The sequence below is a fragment of the Equus asinus genome, chromosome 12 (genome assembly GCF_041296235.1).
Source record: "Equus asinus isolate D_3611 breed Donkey chromosome 12, EquAss-T2T_v2, whole genome shotgun sequence".
Lineage (NCBI taxonomy): Eukaryota > Metazoa > Chordata > Mammalia > Perissodactyla > Equidae > Equus > Equus asinus.
In genome coordinates, this window is record NC_091801.1 from 82,883,480 (window position 1) to 82,899,600 (window position 16,121).

Genomic DNA, 16,121 nt, shown 5'->3' on the forward strand with positions numbered 1-16,121 from the left:
CTGATGGGCCCCCACTCCCGCCTCAGGCGTCCCAGGCCCCCAGGAAGCGGAGGCGGGTGCCGCGGTGACATTTCCTGCTATTAATGGAGCTTAATCTAAACAGGCCCTAATGTTTACCTCCAGACGCCTCCGGCCTCCGAGGGTGCCAGACAGCAAGAGTGATGGGCCCGACCAGCCAACGCCCCTCACCCCGCGCTCCCGGGCCAAGGACGGGGGCTGGGCTGGGTTACCCGGAGACCCAGGTTTGAGCCCCCTCCTGGACTCCCAGAGCCTCAGTTTCCCCATCTGTGAAATGGGGGTGACAATCCTGACCTCCCAGGCTTACAGGGAGGTTCAGAGGACAGGAAGCTCAGTGGCACTCTGTAAGCCCACAAGTAGTGCCGTCGTCCCTTCCTCTCCCTCCAGTGTCTGCCAACTGGCCCATCTCCTCCCTCCCCCAGCGGATCATACCTTTGGTGATATGATAGGATTCTGTGGGCATCCTGGCTGCCCTGCCCATGTCCACGGCCCCTCCTGGGCAGGCGGAGTTGGGACCAGGATGGGGTGAGAACCCATCATCCTGCTGGTCTGTGTCCCTACCCCAGATACTGTGCCCACACCCTGCCCACAAGTCTGCCACTTGCACCCCCACCATCCTCTCCTCCCTTCAGAGTGGGCCGGGCTCAAGGCCCCCATATCTGCCCCCAGCAGTGGTGGTGAAATCCTGAACCTGCCACTACAGCCTTTCCTGTGGAGCCCCCCTCATCCACACGACAGTGAATGGAGTGGGGAGCATGTAGGCCCCCCGCCTGGCTCAGTGCCCATGACGACCTGCCCGCCAACCAGGGTGCCGAGTCAAGGGCACGAAGGGAATAAACGGATTTAATTCAGGGTGAGAACTTCACGTTAAGGAAACCGTTTACAGCAGACATAAATACACGCCGTCTCACGTCACTCTGGCTGATTGGAAGTCTGGGCCGGGAGGCCTCACACCCTGGCCCCTGTGGGGTTAGGACAGCCCCGGTCTGGCCTCCGGAGGCTCCCAGGCCTCAGTCCTCATGGAGGAGGCCAGAGTGGAAGGGACCCAACTGTCAGGAGGAGGGAGCAAGCGTCTGAGGGAGCCACGGGGGTCCAGACAAGGCCACATGGGGTGAACCCCCACCCCTGGTCCCCTGCCCTTTAGCTGCAGGCCGAGGAGAGGAGCGAGAGGAGTGGAAGGGGGAAACTGAGGCCCATCTTGCGAGGGTTATGCGTGGGGGGCCATCAGACTGAGTTCTCGGAGATGCAAGCTCGGCCCCCCGTTCCCGCCCCAGCCCCAGGAGACAGGGGGTCACCCTCTGAAGCTTGAGCGCTGGAAGGCTCCCCCTGGGCCCCGGGGGTCCTGCACCCTAAGGCTCTCAGTTCCCCAGGAACCAGGCTCGCTGGCGGGATTTCAGACGTGGGCGCCTCCCTGGGTGGGGTCCAGTGAGGTGATGGCGCCACAGAAGGCCGCCCGCTTGCCGACCTTAGAGAGGCCTCCTCCTAGAAGGGATTGTTCCAGGAAAACTGCAACCCTCCGCCCCCAAGCACAGCGGTCAGCTAGTGTCAGCCACTCACCCTTTCCTGTGAATTAGAGTGAGACCCTGGAGGAAAGCCTGCAGGCGATGCTGATGCTGGGCGGGGCAGACACCTGACACCCTGCTCCCTCCTCCTCTGCTGTGCCACTGCCTGGGAGGCGCCTCCCCCAAACCCCACGTCTCTCTGCAGGGCCAGCATCACTCTTGCCGTGTGCTTCTCGGCACAGACAGTCCACTCCCGGCTCCCTCCTTTCCCAGAGACAGGCCCCTGCTCGCCTCCTGCAGCTCTGGGGCCCTGATGAGCCTGGCCCCCGGCTCTGAGCTGGGGGCGGGGGGCTCCAACACTGTGCCCGGCACTTGGTCAGGGCCATGGATGTCAGTGGTGGTGATGCTGATGACCACACCCACTGCTTCTCCAGCATCCGGGCCAGAAGCAGCCCTGGGCTGGAGGCAGCTCCACCCGACCCTGCCGAGCCAGCCTGGGACTCCCTCGGGCTCCAGGGCCCCAGCAGGGAGGCGTGGGCCGATATCCCCCACCCCAGCTGCCCCACGAGGTCCTGAGGTGAGAGGAGCCAACTCCACTGGCCTCACAGTATCCAGCTACTCACTCTACAACCACGGCAAGACCCTTTCCCTCTCTGAGCCTCAGTTTCCTCATCTGTGATATGGGGATATAAATGGTCTTCCTGTCTCCCATCCAGGCCTCTCTCTGGGGCTCTGAACTTGGGGGACAGGGTACTCTGCCTGGAGCCACTGAGCACGCAGGACCTTTCTCTGTAGACAAAGGGCAAAGCTGGGTCCCAGATTCCATCTCACCTGCTTCAGTGGTTGTGGCCAAGTGTGAGGGCGGAGCTGGTGGATGGAGGTGCCCAGGATGCCCAGAGCTCATCTCCCCACAACAGGCCCCCTCCCCAATACAGCAGCTCAGAAAGGGCTCCTGGGAGCTTGAGGAGAAGGCACGTGGAGGCAGTCCTGGAGTCCAGCCCAGAGGAGGTGATCAGAGGCCCAAGCCAGAGCAATGCTTCCTCCTCAGGAAAGGCAGGGAGACTAGAGGAGCCACGCAAGAAGAGCCAGTCCCAGCCTCTCTGCCCCCAAGGGGAGAATGAGGGGTTCCGTGTGGGGGGAGAAGGTGGCCCTAGGCTGGCAGGCCTGGGTTCGAGTTACTGTGTCTCTGTTCTTGGTTTTCTCATCCATAGGACGAAGCCATGAGCCCTGCCGCCCTCCTGGGCAGCAGGCAGGGTCTTCCGAGACCTCTCCTGGAGCGGGGGGCTTGAGTGGTCTCCACGGGGCAGCACAGGGGTGTTGGAGGCTCCGGGATTTTGATTCTGGGTTTTGATTGGGTTTTGATTCCGGCCCAGCCATCGCCCAGCGGTGGCACCTGGATGTGACCCTCGGCCCTCCTGCACAGCGGATAGGCAGACAATAGCTCTCCTGTGTGGGGTCATTGAGGGGTCCAGCGTCAACCAGTTGTCAGTACTCACAGCAAAGTACCATGGGTGTCACACCATCTTACTGTGCGGCTCATGGAGGCCAGGCTGGGGGTGGGGGAGGGTGGTCCTGCAGAGACTGAACCCCTCCTGCCCACTCACGTGACATTCGTATCTCCTGACATTTCCTCTCTGTCCTTGTTCTCTCTCCTTGGAGGGGGGAGGGGAAGGGACGGGGCCTCTTCAAGTTGTCTTTTTAGCTCTCTTTAAAATTCCCAGTACCTAAAAAAGTCTTTGTCCCTGTTTATGAGAAATCCCTTCTGGGGGCAAAATGGCCCAGGGGAGAAGCAGCTCCTGGCTACCCCTCTGAGTTTTCAATGGACACAACATACACCCTAGGGATGGCAACTAACTGGCATTCAGACCACCACACCCCCTGCAGAGCCCGCAGCAGACATTGCTAATCAACCACAGCACGCTGGCCTCGGAATCCTTCTCCATGCAGTGCACTGAGCAGCCGTCACCCATCAGTCGAGGCCATCCCAACCTGCCCCTCGGGCAGAGCGGTGGGCTGCAGTCTCTGACCTGGCTCGCCTAGCCCAGTCCTGACCTTCTGACCTTTGGCCCCCTTGCAGAGCCTGCCGACTAGGCCTCAGGCCCATTGGTCAGGGCCTGCGTGAGGGCGCCAGGGCCGGTGCTGAGGATGCGTGGCTGGCCTGAGGCCTTGGAGCTCTTGTGCATGCTGACCGCGTGGCCGATGCTGGGCTCGCCCTCTGCGCCACGCCAGCGGAAGAGGCCGCGGACGGTGGCCTGGAAGCTGCTGGTGACGAAACAGTAGACGATGGGGTCCATGCAGCTGTTGAGGCTGCTGAGGGTCACGGCCACGTGGTAGACCACAAGGCTGGCCTGGCGTGGCACGTCGGGCCACAGCGCCACGGCCACCTGGCGGGCGTGGAAGGGCGTGAAGCAGACGAGGAAGATGACCAGCACGGTGAGCAGCAGCTGCATGGCGCGCACGCGGCGCTGGCGGCCCTGGCGCAGCAGGCCCGGCCGCGACAGCGCACACACGATGCGGCCCGTGAACACGCTGATGACCAGCAGCGGCAGCAGGAACTCCAGGACGGTCAGCGCGAAGATGTGGCAGCAGGGCCGGCCCCCGGCCGTCACGCCCAGCACGGACAGGGTCACGGCGCCGGCAGCCAGCCACACCAGGGCGCACACGACCCTGGCGCAGGCAGGCTGGCGCCAGCGGCGGGAACCGTCAGGCTGCACGATGGCCAGGTAGCGGTCCACGCAGATGCAGGTGAGGAAGAGGATGGAGCAGTGCATGTTGAGGAAGTAGCTGAAGACGTGCGGGAAGGCGCAGCGCAGGCAGCCGCGTGTGCCATAGAAGACGGCAAAGCGCGTGGGCAGCGACAGCCCCACGAGCAGGTCGGTCACCACCAGGTTGATGGTGTAGATGACCGATGGCGTCTTGGCCCGCGTGCGGCAGCAGAAGACGTACAGCGCCAGCCCGTTGAGCACCAGCCCCGCCAGGAAGATGACGCCGTGCACCGCCACCAGCGCCAGCCACAGGCCCGGGAAGGCGGCGTGCAGCTCCTCATCCAGCAGGGCGAACAGGTGGAACAGGGGCACCTCAGGTGCGCTGCTGTTGGCCCACGCCGCTGCCGCCACCGTGGCATTGGGCGCCGCCAGGGCCAAGGGCCCCGCGGTAGACGCAGAGGGCATGATGGGGGCCAGCGCGCACCCCGGGCCTGGAAGGAAGGAGACGGTTACACGGGATTATTGGGGCCCTGCCTGGAGGCTGGACCTAGCACGTGTGTGGTGTTTGAGCCTGGACTCTGATCCCCGCTCCTCCCTCACTCGCTCTGCAACCTTGGGTGGGTCACATAACCTCTCTGTGGTTAAGTGGTTGGGGTCAAGGAGCTGCTGGGAGGATCAGCTGAGCACAGCAAACTCCAGCACATAGTTATTTCGTGCCGGATAAAGCACAGTTCTGCTTGGACAGAATCCGGCCCACGGTCACCCCACCTCGCTGTCTCCATGCCCATGTGTCACGGCCCCCGTCTTCCAGGCCACCTATCTGTTCTCGCCTCCTTCAAGGCTGGCACCACGTCAATGCCCTGGGTGAGGGTCCCCACTAGGGACCTTGTCCAAGGGGTCGGGATGGGGCCCAAGAACCAGCCCCGCTGGGCACCCCTGTTACCTCCCAGCCCTGAGAGGTGCGCACTGTGTCCGGGAGGCCCGTGCCGAGGGCTCGCCGGGGCGATCCTGGAGCCGTCAGGGCAGCAGCAGGGTGGGTGTGAGTTAAATAAACCCTGCGCTCCTGCCTGGTGGCCCAGACGGGTGTTGGGGCCCGTGGGGGCAGGCTGGGCCGCCCACTCTGTTTATGTTCCTGCTGAGCTGTTTAACTTGCCGAGATTTATCCCTTTATTTATAAATGAAGGGTTAACGGGCCCCCACCCCCGCCTCAGGCCGGACTGATGCTCCAAATAAGGACATTTCTGGCTTTTTCAGGAGAAAGGAGAGGGCTTTGGGGAGAAGCAGGGAGGAGGGCCGGGCTGTGGGACACCCTGGGTGCACAGTGCACCCTCCCCCACCTGCAAGGAGAAGGGAAGGCCCTCCCCCGCTCCCGGTGGCCGATAGAAGTGAGGCCTCTACTGTGAACAGGCCGGACACTGCCCACTCCCCCGGGCCGGCTGCGTGGCCTTGGGCAACAGGCTCCCTCTGGCAGCTTCTACCCTGTGGACCAGGGACACTGAGTCCTGCCTGCTGGGGGACTGGGGGATTGAAAGCCCAGCCTGGCAGGGGTGGGCATGGCTGAGGAGCTCTCCGTAGCAAGGGCTCAGGTCCCAACCCCACCTGGAGGGAGGCCCGAGCAGGGTGGGCAGCCACTTCCATCCTGAGGGAGGTTAGCACCTGCTGGAGGTCACCCAGCTGTGCCTCTGCCGCTGGGACCCCTGCTCTGGGCATCTGCTGACCCCCAAGGCTGCTGGGAGGAGTCGGGTGCTGCCCAGGCCTGTGCCCACCCCGCTGGCCACCCCCATCACATGGGGGTCCAGGTGTCAGCTCACAGGCTCCTCCGGGCTGGGCTGCCCTCTGCGTGGTACCTCAGCCCCTAACACACAGGGTCAACGAGTATCTGTTGCGTGTCAGCTTGGGGAGCAGGGAGCCTGAGGGACGTCTAGGGCTGGGGGAGACTTGTGAGCGCGAGGGGGCGGTGAGGGGAGGCGATGTGGCTGGGGCGCGGGGCTGGGAACCTGGGGCCTCCTCCTCTGGGCAGTGGGGGGCCCCAGGAGGCCCCTGGGAAGGAGGAGGTACCTCCCAGCGTGCCCCTCCTCTACTATGAAGAACCGGGCCTCGACATGCGCGGGAAGGAGCGCTGGGGGCCGGCCCCAGGGACCCACGCAGACTGCTGTTTGGATTCCCTTCTGCATGCTCTTCGGGTTTCCAGTGTGTCTGCACTGGGTCCACATTAGTGTCACAATCAGAGACAAATAATAAACACTACGGAATGTTTCCTCTGGGACAGAGTCCCAGGATGACGCCGGCCCTGGGGATTTTGTCCTCCCAGGAAACTCCCCCGGGCCAGCCTCGCATGCTGGCCAGCAGCTCGCTCAAGGTGCTGGGGGGTCCAGGCCAGGGCTGCAGGGCCTGGGGCCATCAGAGCTGGGGTCTGCGCAGATGCTCAGGACAACCCAGCGGCCAGACAGGAGTGGAGAGAGGAAATCTCTGCAAAGCTCACACAGATGCTCAGCTCCGAGAGGCTGAACCCGGACCCAACAGAACGGAGCCCTGATATTAGCCACACTCAGCCCCAACCCTGGTCACACGCTGAACCACCAGCCCAGGAACATGATAAACCTTGTTCCCTGTCACACGCTCAGTCTGGACCCTGGTCACACACTGAGCCCTGACCCTGGTCACACTCTGAGCCCTGATCCTGGTCACACTCTGAGCCCTGACCCTGGTCACACACTGAGCCCTGACCCTGGTCACACTCTGAGCCCTGATCCTGGTCACACTCTGAGCCCTGATCCTGGTCACACACTGAGCCCTGGTCCTGGTCACACACTGAGCCCTGGTCCTGGCCACAGCCTGGGCCCTCCCCTCTGACTTTCTACACCCACCTCTCCCCTTTTTTCTCTGCTGAGTCTGACGGTCTCTGTGTATATGATAAGACCCCCCCCCCCCCACCTAAGGTGCCCTTTTCCCCCGTCCCCAGCACACCCTACTCCTCTGCCTCACCTCTCACAGTGACTAATGTCTGATCTAATTCTCCAGTGACCACTCTCTGGGGCATCCACTCATTTCATTTTGAAGGATGAGGAACTCAAGTGGCGGGCCTCCAGAGCCCGTGCTGGCCCGTGTAGATGGTGTCCTGCTGATGGCCTCGAGAAGCCACCATATGCGGCCCTCCCTTCTCTGGGGCAGAGCAGGAGCTGGACTGGGAAGGTGTGGGCTCCCTCCTCCCCACCGCATGGCCTCAGGAAGGCCAGTCCTCCCCGGGACCTTAGTTTCCCCCTTCGTCTCCGCTGCCTCGGCTCCTGCTCCCCCCGGCCCTCTACCGGGGTGGCTCCCCTCCCCCACCCCTAAAGCCGCTTCGGTCAGGTGTGTGCCCTTCTGGCCGGCTCCCTGACCCTCAGCAGGGTGCTCTCGCCTGCCTCCCACACTCTCAGCCCCTGTGGAGCTCCTGCCGGTCCTCCAGTCTCCTGCGGCTCCTTCTCGCCTCCACTGGGCCCTCCTCGTCTCTCTCCTCCCTCTGTCCACATCCAGGACCCCACACCCTGCCTGCCTACCGTGGCTGGGCCCTCCGTGCTCCCATGGGAAGACGGGGTGCAGGGCCGGTGGGGCTGGCGCAGCTGGCAGGGCCGGGGGTGGTGGGCACTGCAGGGGGCATGTGAACAACAATAACCAGTGGAGGTGGGTGCTCGGGGTGGCCTCTACTCACCACAGGTCACGCCGGGGGCGTTGGTGACCCTCCCTGAGCCTCAGTCTCCTGCCTGTAAAGCTCCCCCGTCCCGTGGTTCAGAGCCCGGTGCTGCAGGTTCCTCCCTCCCGGGCCTCCAGGAGGGCCGGGCCAGGACTCGAACCCAGGTCTGCCCAGGTCCTGGGCCTGAGGGGCGGGTGGGGGCACCCGGCAGGCGGCCCCTTAGGCCAGCGGGCACACGGCGGGACCGCTCCCCTTGTGCCCCCCTGCTCAGCCTCTAAATATAGCCCGGAACAAGGGCAAAGGAGAGAAAGTGCTGGTTCTCTGTGGGACAGCCTGGCCCCAGGCCTGCCCGCCCGGGCTTGGGGGAGGCAGGGCTGGGCGGTGAGCAAGGAGAGGGGACCTAGGGCCCGGGTTCAAGTCCGGCTCTGCCACTCCCTCGCCCCAGGCCTTCGGCCAGGTTGGCAAGCCTCCTTCTCCTGTGCTAAATGGGGTCGCTTGGGCCTTCCACGACCTGAGGGGAGGCTCAGTCCTGCCCTGGGAGCCAGTCTGAGGAGGGAGGCACTGCCTGGTCCATGAGCCCTGTTTGAGGGGGGAGGCAGGACCCTGCCCTGGGAGCCAGTCTGAGGGGGAGGCACAGCACTGTCCCCTACCCTTTCCTGGCAGGTGCCCTGAGCCTGACTGAGATGGAGCAGATCCCGCAGCCAGGTCCAGCTGGCCAGGGCCCAGTGGGCAGGGTCCATGTCCTCATAGTGCCGGCACGGTGCCGGGCTTGGGGCCTAGAAACTGCACCAGTGCCACCATCCTGGCTGGGAGCCTGCACGCTGTCCCCCAGCCCCGCCTGTGGCCCTGGCTCATTACACCCTCCCACATGCAGGCACTTCTCCAGGCAGAACAGCAGGGACATACGCCCGATCTCCAGGGGCTCAGGGTCAGCGGGGGCCACACGCAGTGGGGACGGGAGCCTGGAGTGTGGCCCTTGAGATCCCGCTGCACCTGGGACCGCTCCATCTCAGAACAGACCATGTGACCCTAAAAGTCTGTGAGCCTCAGTTCCCTCATCTGTGAAGTGGGCAGAATTAGACCCACCTCTGAGGTCACACTGATGTGTTGTCAAGAGGCAGCATCTGAAGGGTCCTGAGAGGATTTTGGCCAATGGGGGGTGGGAGACAGGACTGAGTCTGAACAAAGGTGGGGATTAGGGGAGGGCACCCCTTCGGAGAACGGCCGCAGAAGGGCGGCAGGGGTGGGCGCGGGCCGGCCTCGCTGGGTGGACTCTCGCACAGCGCCTGCCGCAGAGGACGAGTCCTGGTCCCGGGGGCCTGACAGCTGGCGTGCAGCTGTGCGGAGGGGGGAGGCGGGGACCCAGGCTGAGCCCCGTCAGCCCCCAGCAGCCGCCCTTCTCCCCTGCTGGCTTCTAGCTCTGTGGGGCCTCCCCCTGCTCCTCTCTTCCTTCCCTCCTTCCCTCCCGCCTGGCTCAGAGGAAATGGGGCCTCTCAGGAGGGAGGGTGAGGAGTCCCTCCATCCTGCCCAGGCCCTCCCGGCCTCAGTCTCCCCATCTATACAATGGGCACCTCCAGCACTGAAGTGCTCCAAGGCTGGAACACGCCTACACCTCCTGGAGCGTCTTTGCTGCTGGGCAGCGCCGCCCGTGTCCCTGCACCTTGAGGCACAGACCCTGGAGGCTGACTCCAGAGGGGACGGAGGGGTGACGGTGGAACCGCGGGGGCCAGGGGGCTGGGGCGAGACCCCAGCCCAGGGCTTCCTGGGGCAGGAGGTGGCCGTGCAGACCTCGCCCCTCCTCTGGGGGATGAAGTCCTGCAGTGGCTTGACCCTGCTCAGTTCCCCAGCCTTACGCTGGGGCTCCCGCAACACTGAACCCCAAGCTCCCCCCGATGACGAGCTCCCCCCGGCTACGGTGACTGGTCCCTGGTGGCCTCAGAACCCGGCCGGCCTCTACCAGCCCTGGGACTCTCGTTGGCTGCTCTCTCTTCCCCAGGGGTCGCCAAGCTTGTGGGATGTGAGACTCAAGCTGCTGATGGCCACATTCCTCTAGAAGAAGGCTGCCAGGAGGGAAGCAGGCCCCAGTGAAGAGGAGAGACCGAGTCCTGAGAGGGTGGCTTAAGCACCTGGATCCAGCCCTGCCTGAAGTGGGAGAGATTCTAGGACTCATTGGTTATACGAAGCCATTATCTCCCTCTTTGGCTTAAGCTACTTTGAGCTGAGTTTCTGTCACTTGTGACTAAAATAATTCTCACTAGACGCTCTTATTCTCCTGCCAGCTCTCTCTGGTCTAGATGCCTCTTCCTTTAGTGAGCCCTCCCTGATTGCCTCAGGTGGATTTGCCACCTCTTCGGGCTCTTGTAGCACTGGGGGCCACTTGTCCCATTCCCCACTAGCCTGTGAGTTCCCGGAGAGGAGAAGCCCGTACAGTCATGTTCGAGAAACGTCAGGCACGTGGGGGAATGGATGTGCGAAAGCTCAGCTTGCACTCCTCCGAGGGCAGGAGCTCACTACCTGTCTGGTAGCCCACTGCATTGCAAGACTGCTCCAAAGGGAAGGAGGTCTTCACTGCGGCCTACAGCGGCCCCGCCGACCCCAGCCCACGCCCCTGGCTTCTCCACCCCCCACGGGGCCCTGCGCTGGGGTGAGACACCTGAATGCCTGCTGTCACTGGGGAGGGAGGACGATCCACACGTTAGGAATGAGGATACAGGACGCAGAGCGAGGGGGCTTCAGCAGCTAGCCTGGGGTCGCCCAGCTGGGCCGTGGGGCTCGTCCCTGGCTGGGCGGACTCTGAGCTCCGAGCCGTCACCCACAGAGAACGCGCACCAGGGCTTTCCGTGGGGCCCTGCGCCTCACAGAGGCCACCGGGACTCGCTCTTTCCCCCGACCCTCCGCAGCCCAGGGTTTCATATTCCAGGTGGGAAGACTGAGGACCAGGGAGGGAGACGACGAGCCCCACCCTGAGCAGGGGCAAGGTCCTGTTCAGACCCAGGCCTGCCTCTGCCCACCAGCCGTCCCCTCCCCCATGGTTCCCCTATGGGACCGCGCCCTGGCGGTCCTGGTCCTGCCTCCATGGTCTCTCGGGTGGGGCGGATGGATCCCCCAGCTGGATGCTGGGCGCAGCGGTGGGGGAAGCACAGGAAGGTGGGGTCAGGGAGGGCTTCCTGGAGGAGGTAGTGGACTCAGCAGGTGCAGAAGCCTGGGTGCATCACGGGGAGACACCGAGGCCGAGGCCAGGAACCGCCCTCACAGGGCCTTGAGCACTGTGCGAGGAGCCAGGAGGGATCCAGCTCACTGGGAGGCCGGCCTCCCTCCCAGGTGCCTGTGCCACTCACTGCCCGACCCAGCCTTGGAGTGAGGGCTCTGACCCCGCAGGGGTCCTCCCTGAGCCTCAGTCTCTTCTCCTGTGAATACAGCTATATTAGCTGCCCTGCAGGGCTCCCTGGGCCTTAGCTGAGACAGAGCACCCGGTGCAGAGGTGGGGGGCGGGTGGGAGATGGGGCTGGGGGCTGTGTGTGGCTGCACGGCGCACAGTGAGGGTGGTGTTTCTCCCCCGACCCCTCCAGGTGGGTAGACGGGAGCCCCACACATCACAGCCTTTCTGAGCTTTGCTGAGACCCCGTCGGGGGGAAAGGGGACATTCTATCTCCCCCGATACAAGCCCCCGGCCCCTCACAGCCCACCCAGTGTCCCCGCGCCAGCCTGGAATTGGTTTCCACCCCTACTTCCCCCCAGTCCTTCCAGCTGGGCAGGGTTGACACCTCCTCTAGGAAGCCCACCCAGTCACCCTGACCTTCAGTCCGCGCTTGTCCTCGTCACCCCTCTCCCTGCCCTGGGCGCTCATCAATGGTGTTGGTTCAAGGCTTGGAGCCTCAGTTCCCTCACCTCTGATGCTGGGAATCATGTTTGTTGAATGAATGAGCGAGCAAACGCATGAATGAAACCCAGTGGAGCGGCTGGAGGTGTTGGGTGGACTAAGAGAAATGCCTGCAGACATGCCTGCACAGAAGGTGCACAATAATAGTAACGGCGCCAGAGGCTGCTGGTTTCCCTGCCTGCATGGAGGCCCTGCCCGGGCCGGCCTGCCCATTTCTTGGGAGAGGCCTGGGTCATCCGGGTGCTCCATGCAGGACTTCTCAGAGCCTTTGTGGAGCCCTCAAACCCTGGGAATCTTCCTCAAACCCTCAAATGAGCACTTTCCCCAAGTCATTTGAGCCTGTCCCCTCCTGGGGCCCCCTCTTCATCCAGCCTTATGGCCACACCAGCTGCTGGGGGCTGTACCCCACTGTCCACTCACGGCTCACTGGGTCCCTGCTGTGTGCCCAGCAATGTGAGGCCAAGACCCCCGAGGCTCAGGATGCTGTGGCTGCCCACAGACCCCGAGGGGGAACCGGGGCCTCGGGGACCTCCCCTCCTTGGCAGGTGGGTTGTGTCCTGACATCTCCTCGGCTCCTCTCGGAACTGCCCCACGGTCCCTGTGTGTTCTCGCTCGGCTGCCCGGCTGCCCAGCAGACACCCGTCCCCCAGCCTGGCTGCCTCCTGCCTGCCACCTATGGGACCAGGGCAGCCAGGGAGCCTGGCCTCAGGTTCGGGCCAACAGGTGGCTGCCTGGGAGTGTGGCTCCTGCACCAGGGGCCCAGGGGGCAGGCAGTGACAGGCCTCGTCTTTCCCAACAGGTGCTGGGAGCATCTGCTGTGGGCCAGCTGCCTGTGGGACATCGGCATCCACACAGCAGCCCGGGGCTCTACAGACGAGGAAGCGGAGGCCCAGAGACGTGAGCTGTGTGCCCTAGGTCACACAGCCAGAGGCTGGCAGAGCTGAGAATCAAACCGAGGGCCACAGCTCCCAGCCCAGGCAGGGGTGGGGTCAGGGTGGGCATCTCTGGACCTGTGGGGTGTGTGCCCGTGCCCCCGATGGGTGACCCTCATGGCCTTCCAAGGCCAAAATAGCCATTATTGGGGGAACCATCTGCCTGTTTATTTTTCCGATTATTCTTGGTCTCATGGCATCTGCTTTAGAACATTGCCTGCTGTTTTTGGCTGGTCTGGGCCTCTGCTCATTCCATCCAGGGATGGCTGGGCCCTTACGGAGGCCCCCAAGAGGGGTCAGACTGGCCCGGGGTCACCCAGCAGGTCCCAGGTGGCACCAGCTGGAATCTAGGTCCCTCCACCCAGATTGGGGAGAGGGGTCCCTCCTGGGCGCCGGTTGACCGCTATGGAGAAGAGCACCTGGGCTCCCTCGTGCCTGACTCTGCCTGACCTTTCACCAACCAGGAGCCCTTGGCTGAGACCTTGGTGCTGGTGGAAATGTCAGTTTCTCTGGGAGGGGCAGCCCCAGACATCGCCGCACATGGGGTTCCTGCTGGAGCTCAGACAGCCCTCCCTGCCACCCTGGGTCACCCTTCCTCTTGTCTCGCTGGCTGCAGCTGCTGTAGCACCCGACCCCCTCCCCCAGCCCAGCCTCTCTAGGGGCAGCGGCACATGGTTCCACGGCTGCACCTGCCTGGCCTCTGTCCTTCTGCCTGCAGATCCTCAGCCTGGTACTCTTGGCCTTTGCACATGCTGTTCCCTCTGCCTGGCATGCCATTCCCTCTGCCTGTGTCACCTGCTGAAGGCCCCTGGTACCCGTGGTCACCACCCCACACAGTCCTCCCTGAGCCCCTCTGACCTCCTGCTTCCCCAGACACCCCTCCACTGGGGGAGAGCTGTAAACCCCACAGTTCATGGGTTGTCTCCAAGATGACCTCCCGGGGCCTCACAGACTCTTCCCATGACGCCCTCTAGTTGGTTTTGCCGGCCCCCTTTTGCCTGTGAGGAAACTGAGGTACAGAGAGATGAAGCGGCCTGGAGTGTGGCTGGAGGCGCTGGGCTTTGAGCTCTGTGCTGGGGGCCCTCCCACCTGCACAGGCCACCGACGGACCACTACGGCCCGCTGTGCAGAGAAGGAATCAGAGGCCTGGGGCCAGCCGCTTGCCCCAGGCCACATAGCCCAGAGGCGGGGTCAGGGGAGCAGTCAGGACCACGCGCTTTGGAGGCCACAGATCTGGCCTTGAACCCCAGTGCCGGGGGCACTAAGTGTCCGAAGCAGACCTGGCTCCACCTTATGGAGCTCACAGCTGGCAGCAAGGTGGCGGGAGTGGGTTAGAAAGCAGCCGGGGCAGCAACTTTGGCTGGTCACAAGCAGGAGGGGCCTCTGGAGGATCTGGGGGAATGGTGTTCTGGGCAGTGGGAAGAGCACAGCATGTGCAAAGGCCCTGAGGTGGGAAAAGCTTCTGTGCTCAGGGCATTGTGAGAGGTCTGTGGGGCCAGCCTGGGCATGCTGAGAGTTTTGGCCTGACTTATTGTCAGGGGAACTCTGCTGCGGAGGGATCTGCCGCCTGTGGGCGTTCTCCAGGCCCCAGTGCTGCCTCCTCAGGGATGCCCCCAGGATTGCCCAGCTCCCCGCAACCCCCTGCCCCTTTTCCTCTTGCTTTGTCTTCTTTGCAGCCCTCCCACTGCCTGACGGCTTCACACTGATTTGCGTTCCTGTCCTGCTTTTCCCCCGACTGGACTGGCCGAGCCGTAAGGGCCAGGGCTGTGGCTGAAGGAGCACACGAATGATTTTCAGGGACCATTCTGGCCTCTTCGAGCCTGAGTTTCCCCATCTGTAAAGTGCGCGGGCTGAGGCCACCTCATGACATCAGGTTATCCCAAGGACAAAATGGAGCCAGCTGCGGGCTCCCAGCAGGTGCTCAGAAAATATCTGACGCCCCCCTCACCCCAGAGCTATTGAGGCAGCACACCCTGCTTTTGCCAAAGCTCAGAGAAGGGTGGCAACTTGCCTGTGGCCACACAGCCAGGAAGCCCCTGGAGGGGAGGTGGTGCCTGGTGGTCCTCTGGCAAGGAGTGACCAAACGCTGGCAGAAGAATGGGGGCCACCCGGCAGGTCCAGCCGCCTGCCCTGGCTGCGAGCTGCCCCGCCAGCTCTCCCGTCTCCTGGGTGCCTTCCGTTCCCAGTGCTGCCCGGGTGCACAGCTGCTCCTTGTCTGCCCCGCCCCGCCCGGCATTCTGGCCACAGGCCAGTTCCCATCTGCCCGCCCCCCTCGGGACCCTGTTCCCGCTGCTGCCTTCTCATAGGGCAGCTACCGCCCGAGAGAGCCAGGCGGGGGCAGCTCAGCTCCCAGGTCCTTGCTGGCGGCTGGGCGTGCCTGTCCTGGGGCTCAGTTTCCCCACCGCTAAAAGGAGGGGGGAAGGGCCTGGGCTGGAGCGTAGGGCCTGAGCTGTGGGATGGCAGGGCTGGCCCTCTGTGGGGGCATGTCCCGCTCAGAGCCCGTCCTCACGAATGCCTCAACCCCCAGACCTGCCCCAGCCTGGGGGACAGTGGCGGCCAAGGTCCTAGGGCTCATGGAGCCTCTGGGGTCCCCAGCCTCTTCCCTGGCCTCGCCTTTGGGGCCACCCTAGAGCCTTGACGGGTGGGGAAATCGAGGCCCAGCTCTGAGCACCCAGCAGATGATCAGTGAGAATGTTGAATGAACGAATGAGGAATGAATGAATGAGTGAAATACAGAGAAGGGGGTTGTGAGCCCAGCAGCACAGGTGGGCTCTGGCGGCAGGAAGAATGCCCCATAAGCCCTTGGGAACTCTCCCTCCGGCGCTCCTCCCCTAGCCTGGCCAGCCCTGACGGCCCCCTGGGGGGGGGGTCTCAGTTTTCCCATCTGTACGGTGGCTTTCTGCGGGGCGGGCGGGACCTCACGGCCGCTTTAGGGCTTTAGGGCTCTGAGCTCTCGCCTGCGCAGGTCTGGGGCAGTTTCTCAGCCCCCTCCCCCTCCCGCTGCCCACCTGGCTGGGGAGTGAGGACTCACGGCACCTTCGCCCTCCCGGACGGCTGGAGATGGAGCCGGCGCTGCCTGAGCCTGGACGGCCTCCTCCCGCGCGCGGCTCTGCGGGCCACTCTGTCCTGCTGCCCGGACGCGCCTTCCTGGGGCCTGACGTCAGGCCGGCGCTCGGGGCTCCTTTTGGGCAAAGGCAGTAGGGGTGGGGGCGGGGTGGGGGCGGGGCGGGCTCCTTCCCCGCCCCCGCTGGGCCCCCGGAGGAGCCGGGTTCCAGGGCTCTGGGGGAGGGAGCCTAGGGGCAGCAAAGTCTGCAGGCCCGGCTGGACAGAGGAGGAAACTGAGGCATGGAGGGGCAGAGCCAAAGCTGCACCGCCCAGGATGGGGAGGGAAGGGAAGGGAGGGAGGGCAGGCGG

The 16,121-nt window shown here is 64.1% G+C and overlaps 1 protein-coding gene across 4 annotated transcripts; it reads right to left on the reverse strand.

The window, feature by feature from the left end:
* Positions 1-842: 842 nt before the first annotated feature.
* GPR20 (G protein-coupled receptor 20) lies at positions 843-15,882 on the reverse strand. Of its 4 annotated transcripts, none has more exons than XM_044781199.2 (2): positions 15,744-15,882; positions 843-4,716 (listed from the first exon to the last, which is right to left on the reverse strand). In XM_044781199.2, exon 2 carries the CDS (start codon positions 4,688-4,690, stop codon positions 3,608-3,610), a length of 1,083 nt encoding a protein of 360 aa, XP_044637134.1. In that variant the 5' UTR covers positions 4,691-4,716; positions 15,744-15,882; the 3' UTR covers positions 843-3,607. The 4 variants fall into 4 exon arrangements, with proteins under 4 accessions (XP_044637134.1, XP_070337798.1, XP_044637133.1 ...); XM_070481697.1 differs by having other exon boundaries at positions 15,739-15,870; XM_044781198.2 differs by having other exon boundaries at positions 15,716-15,870.
* Between the last annotated feature and the right edge of the window lie 239 nt (positions 15,883-16,121).

Excerpts from the sequence above, each read along its gene's own strand:
- GPR20 (XM_044781199.2), bottom strand. The coding sequence starts at position 4,690 with ATGCCCTCTGCGTCTACCGCGGGGCCCTTGGCCCTGGCGGCGCCCAAT.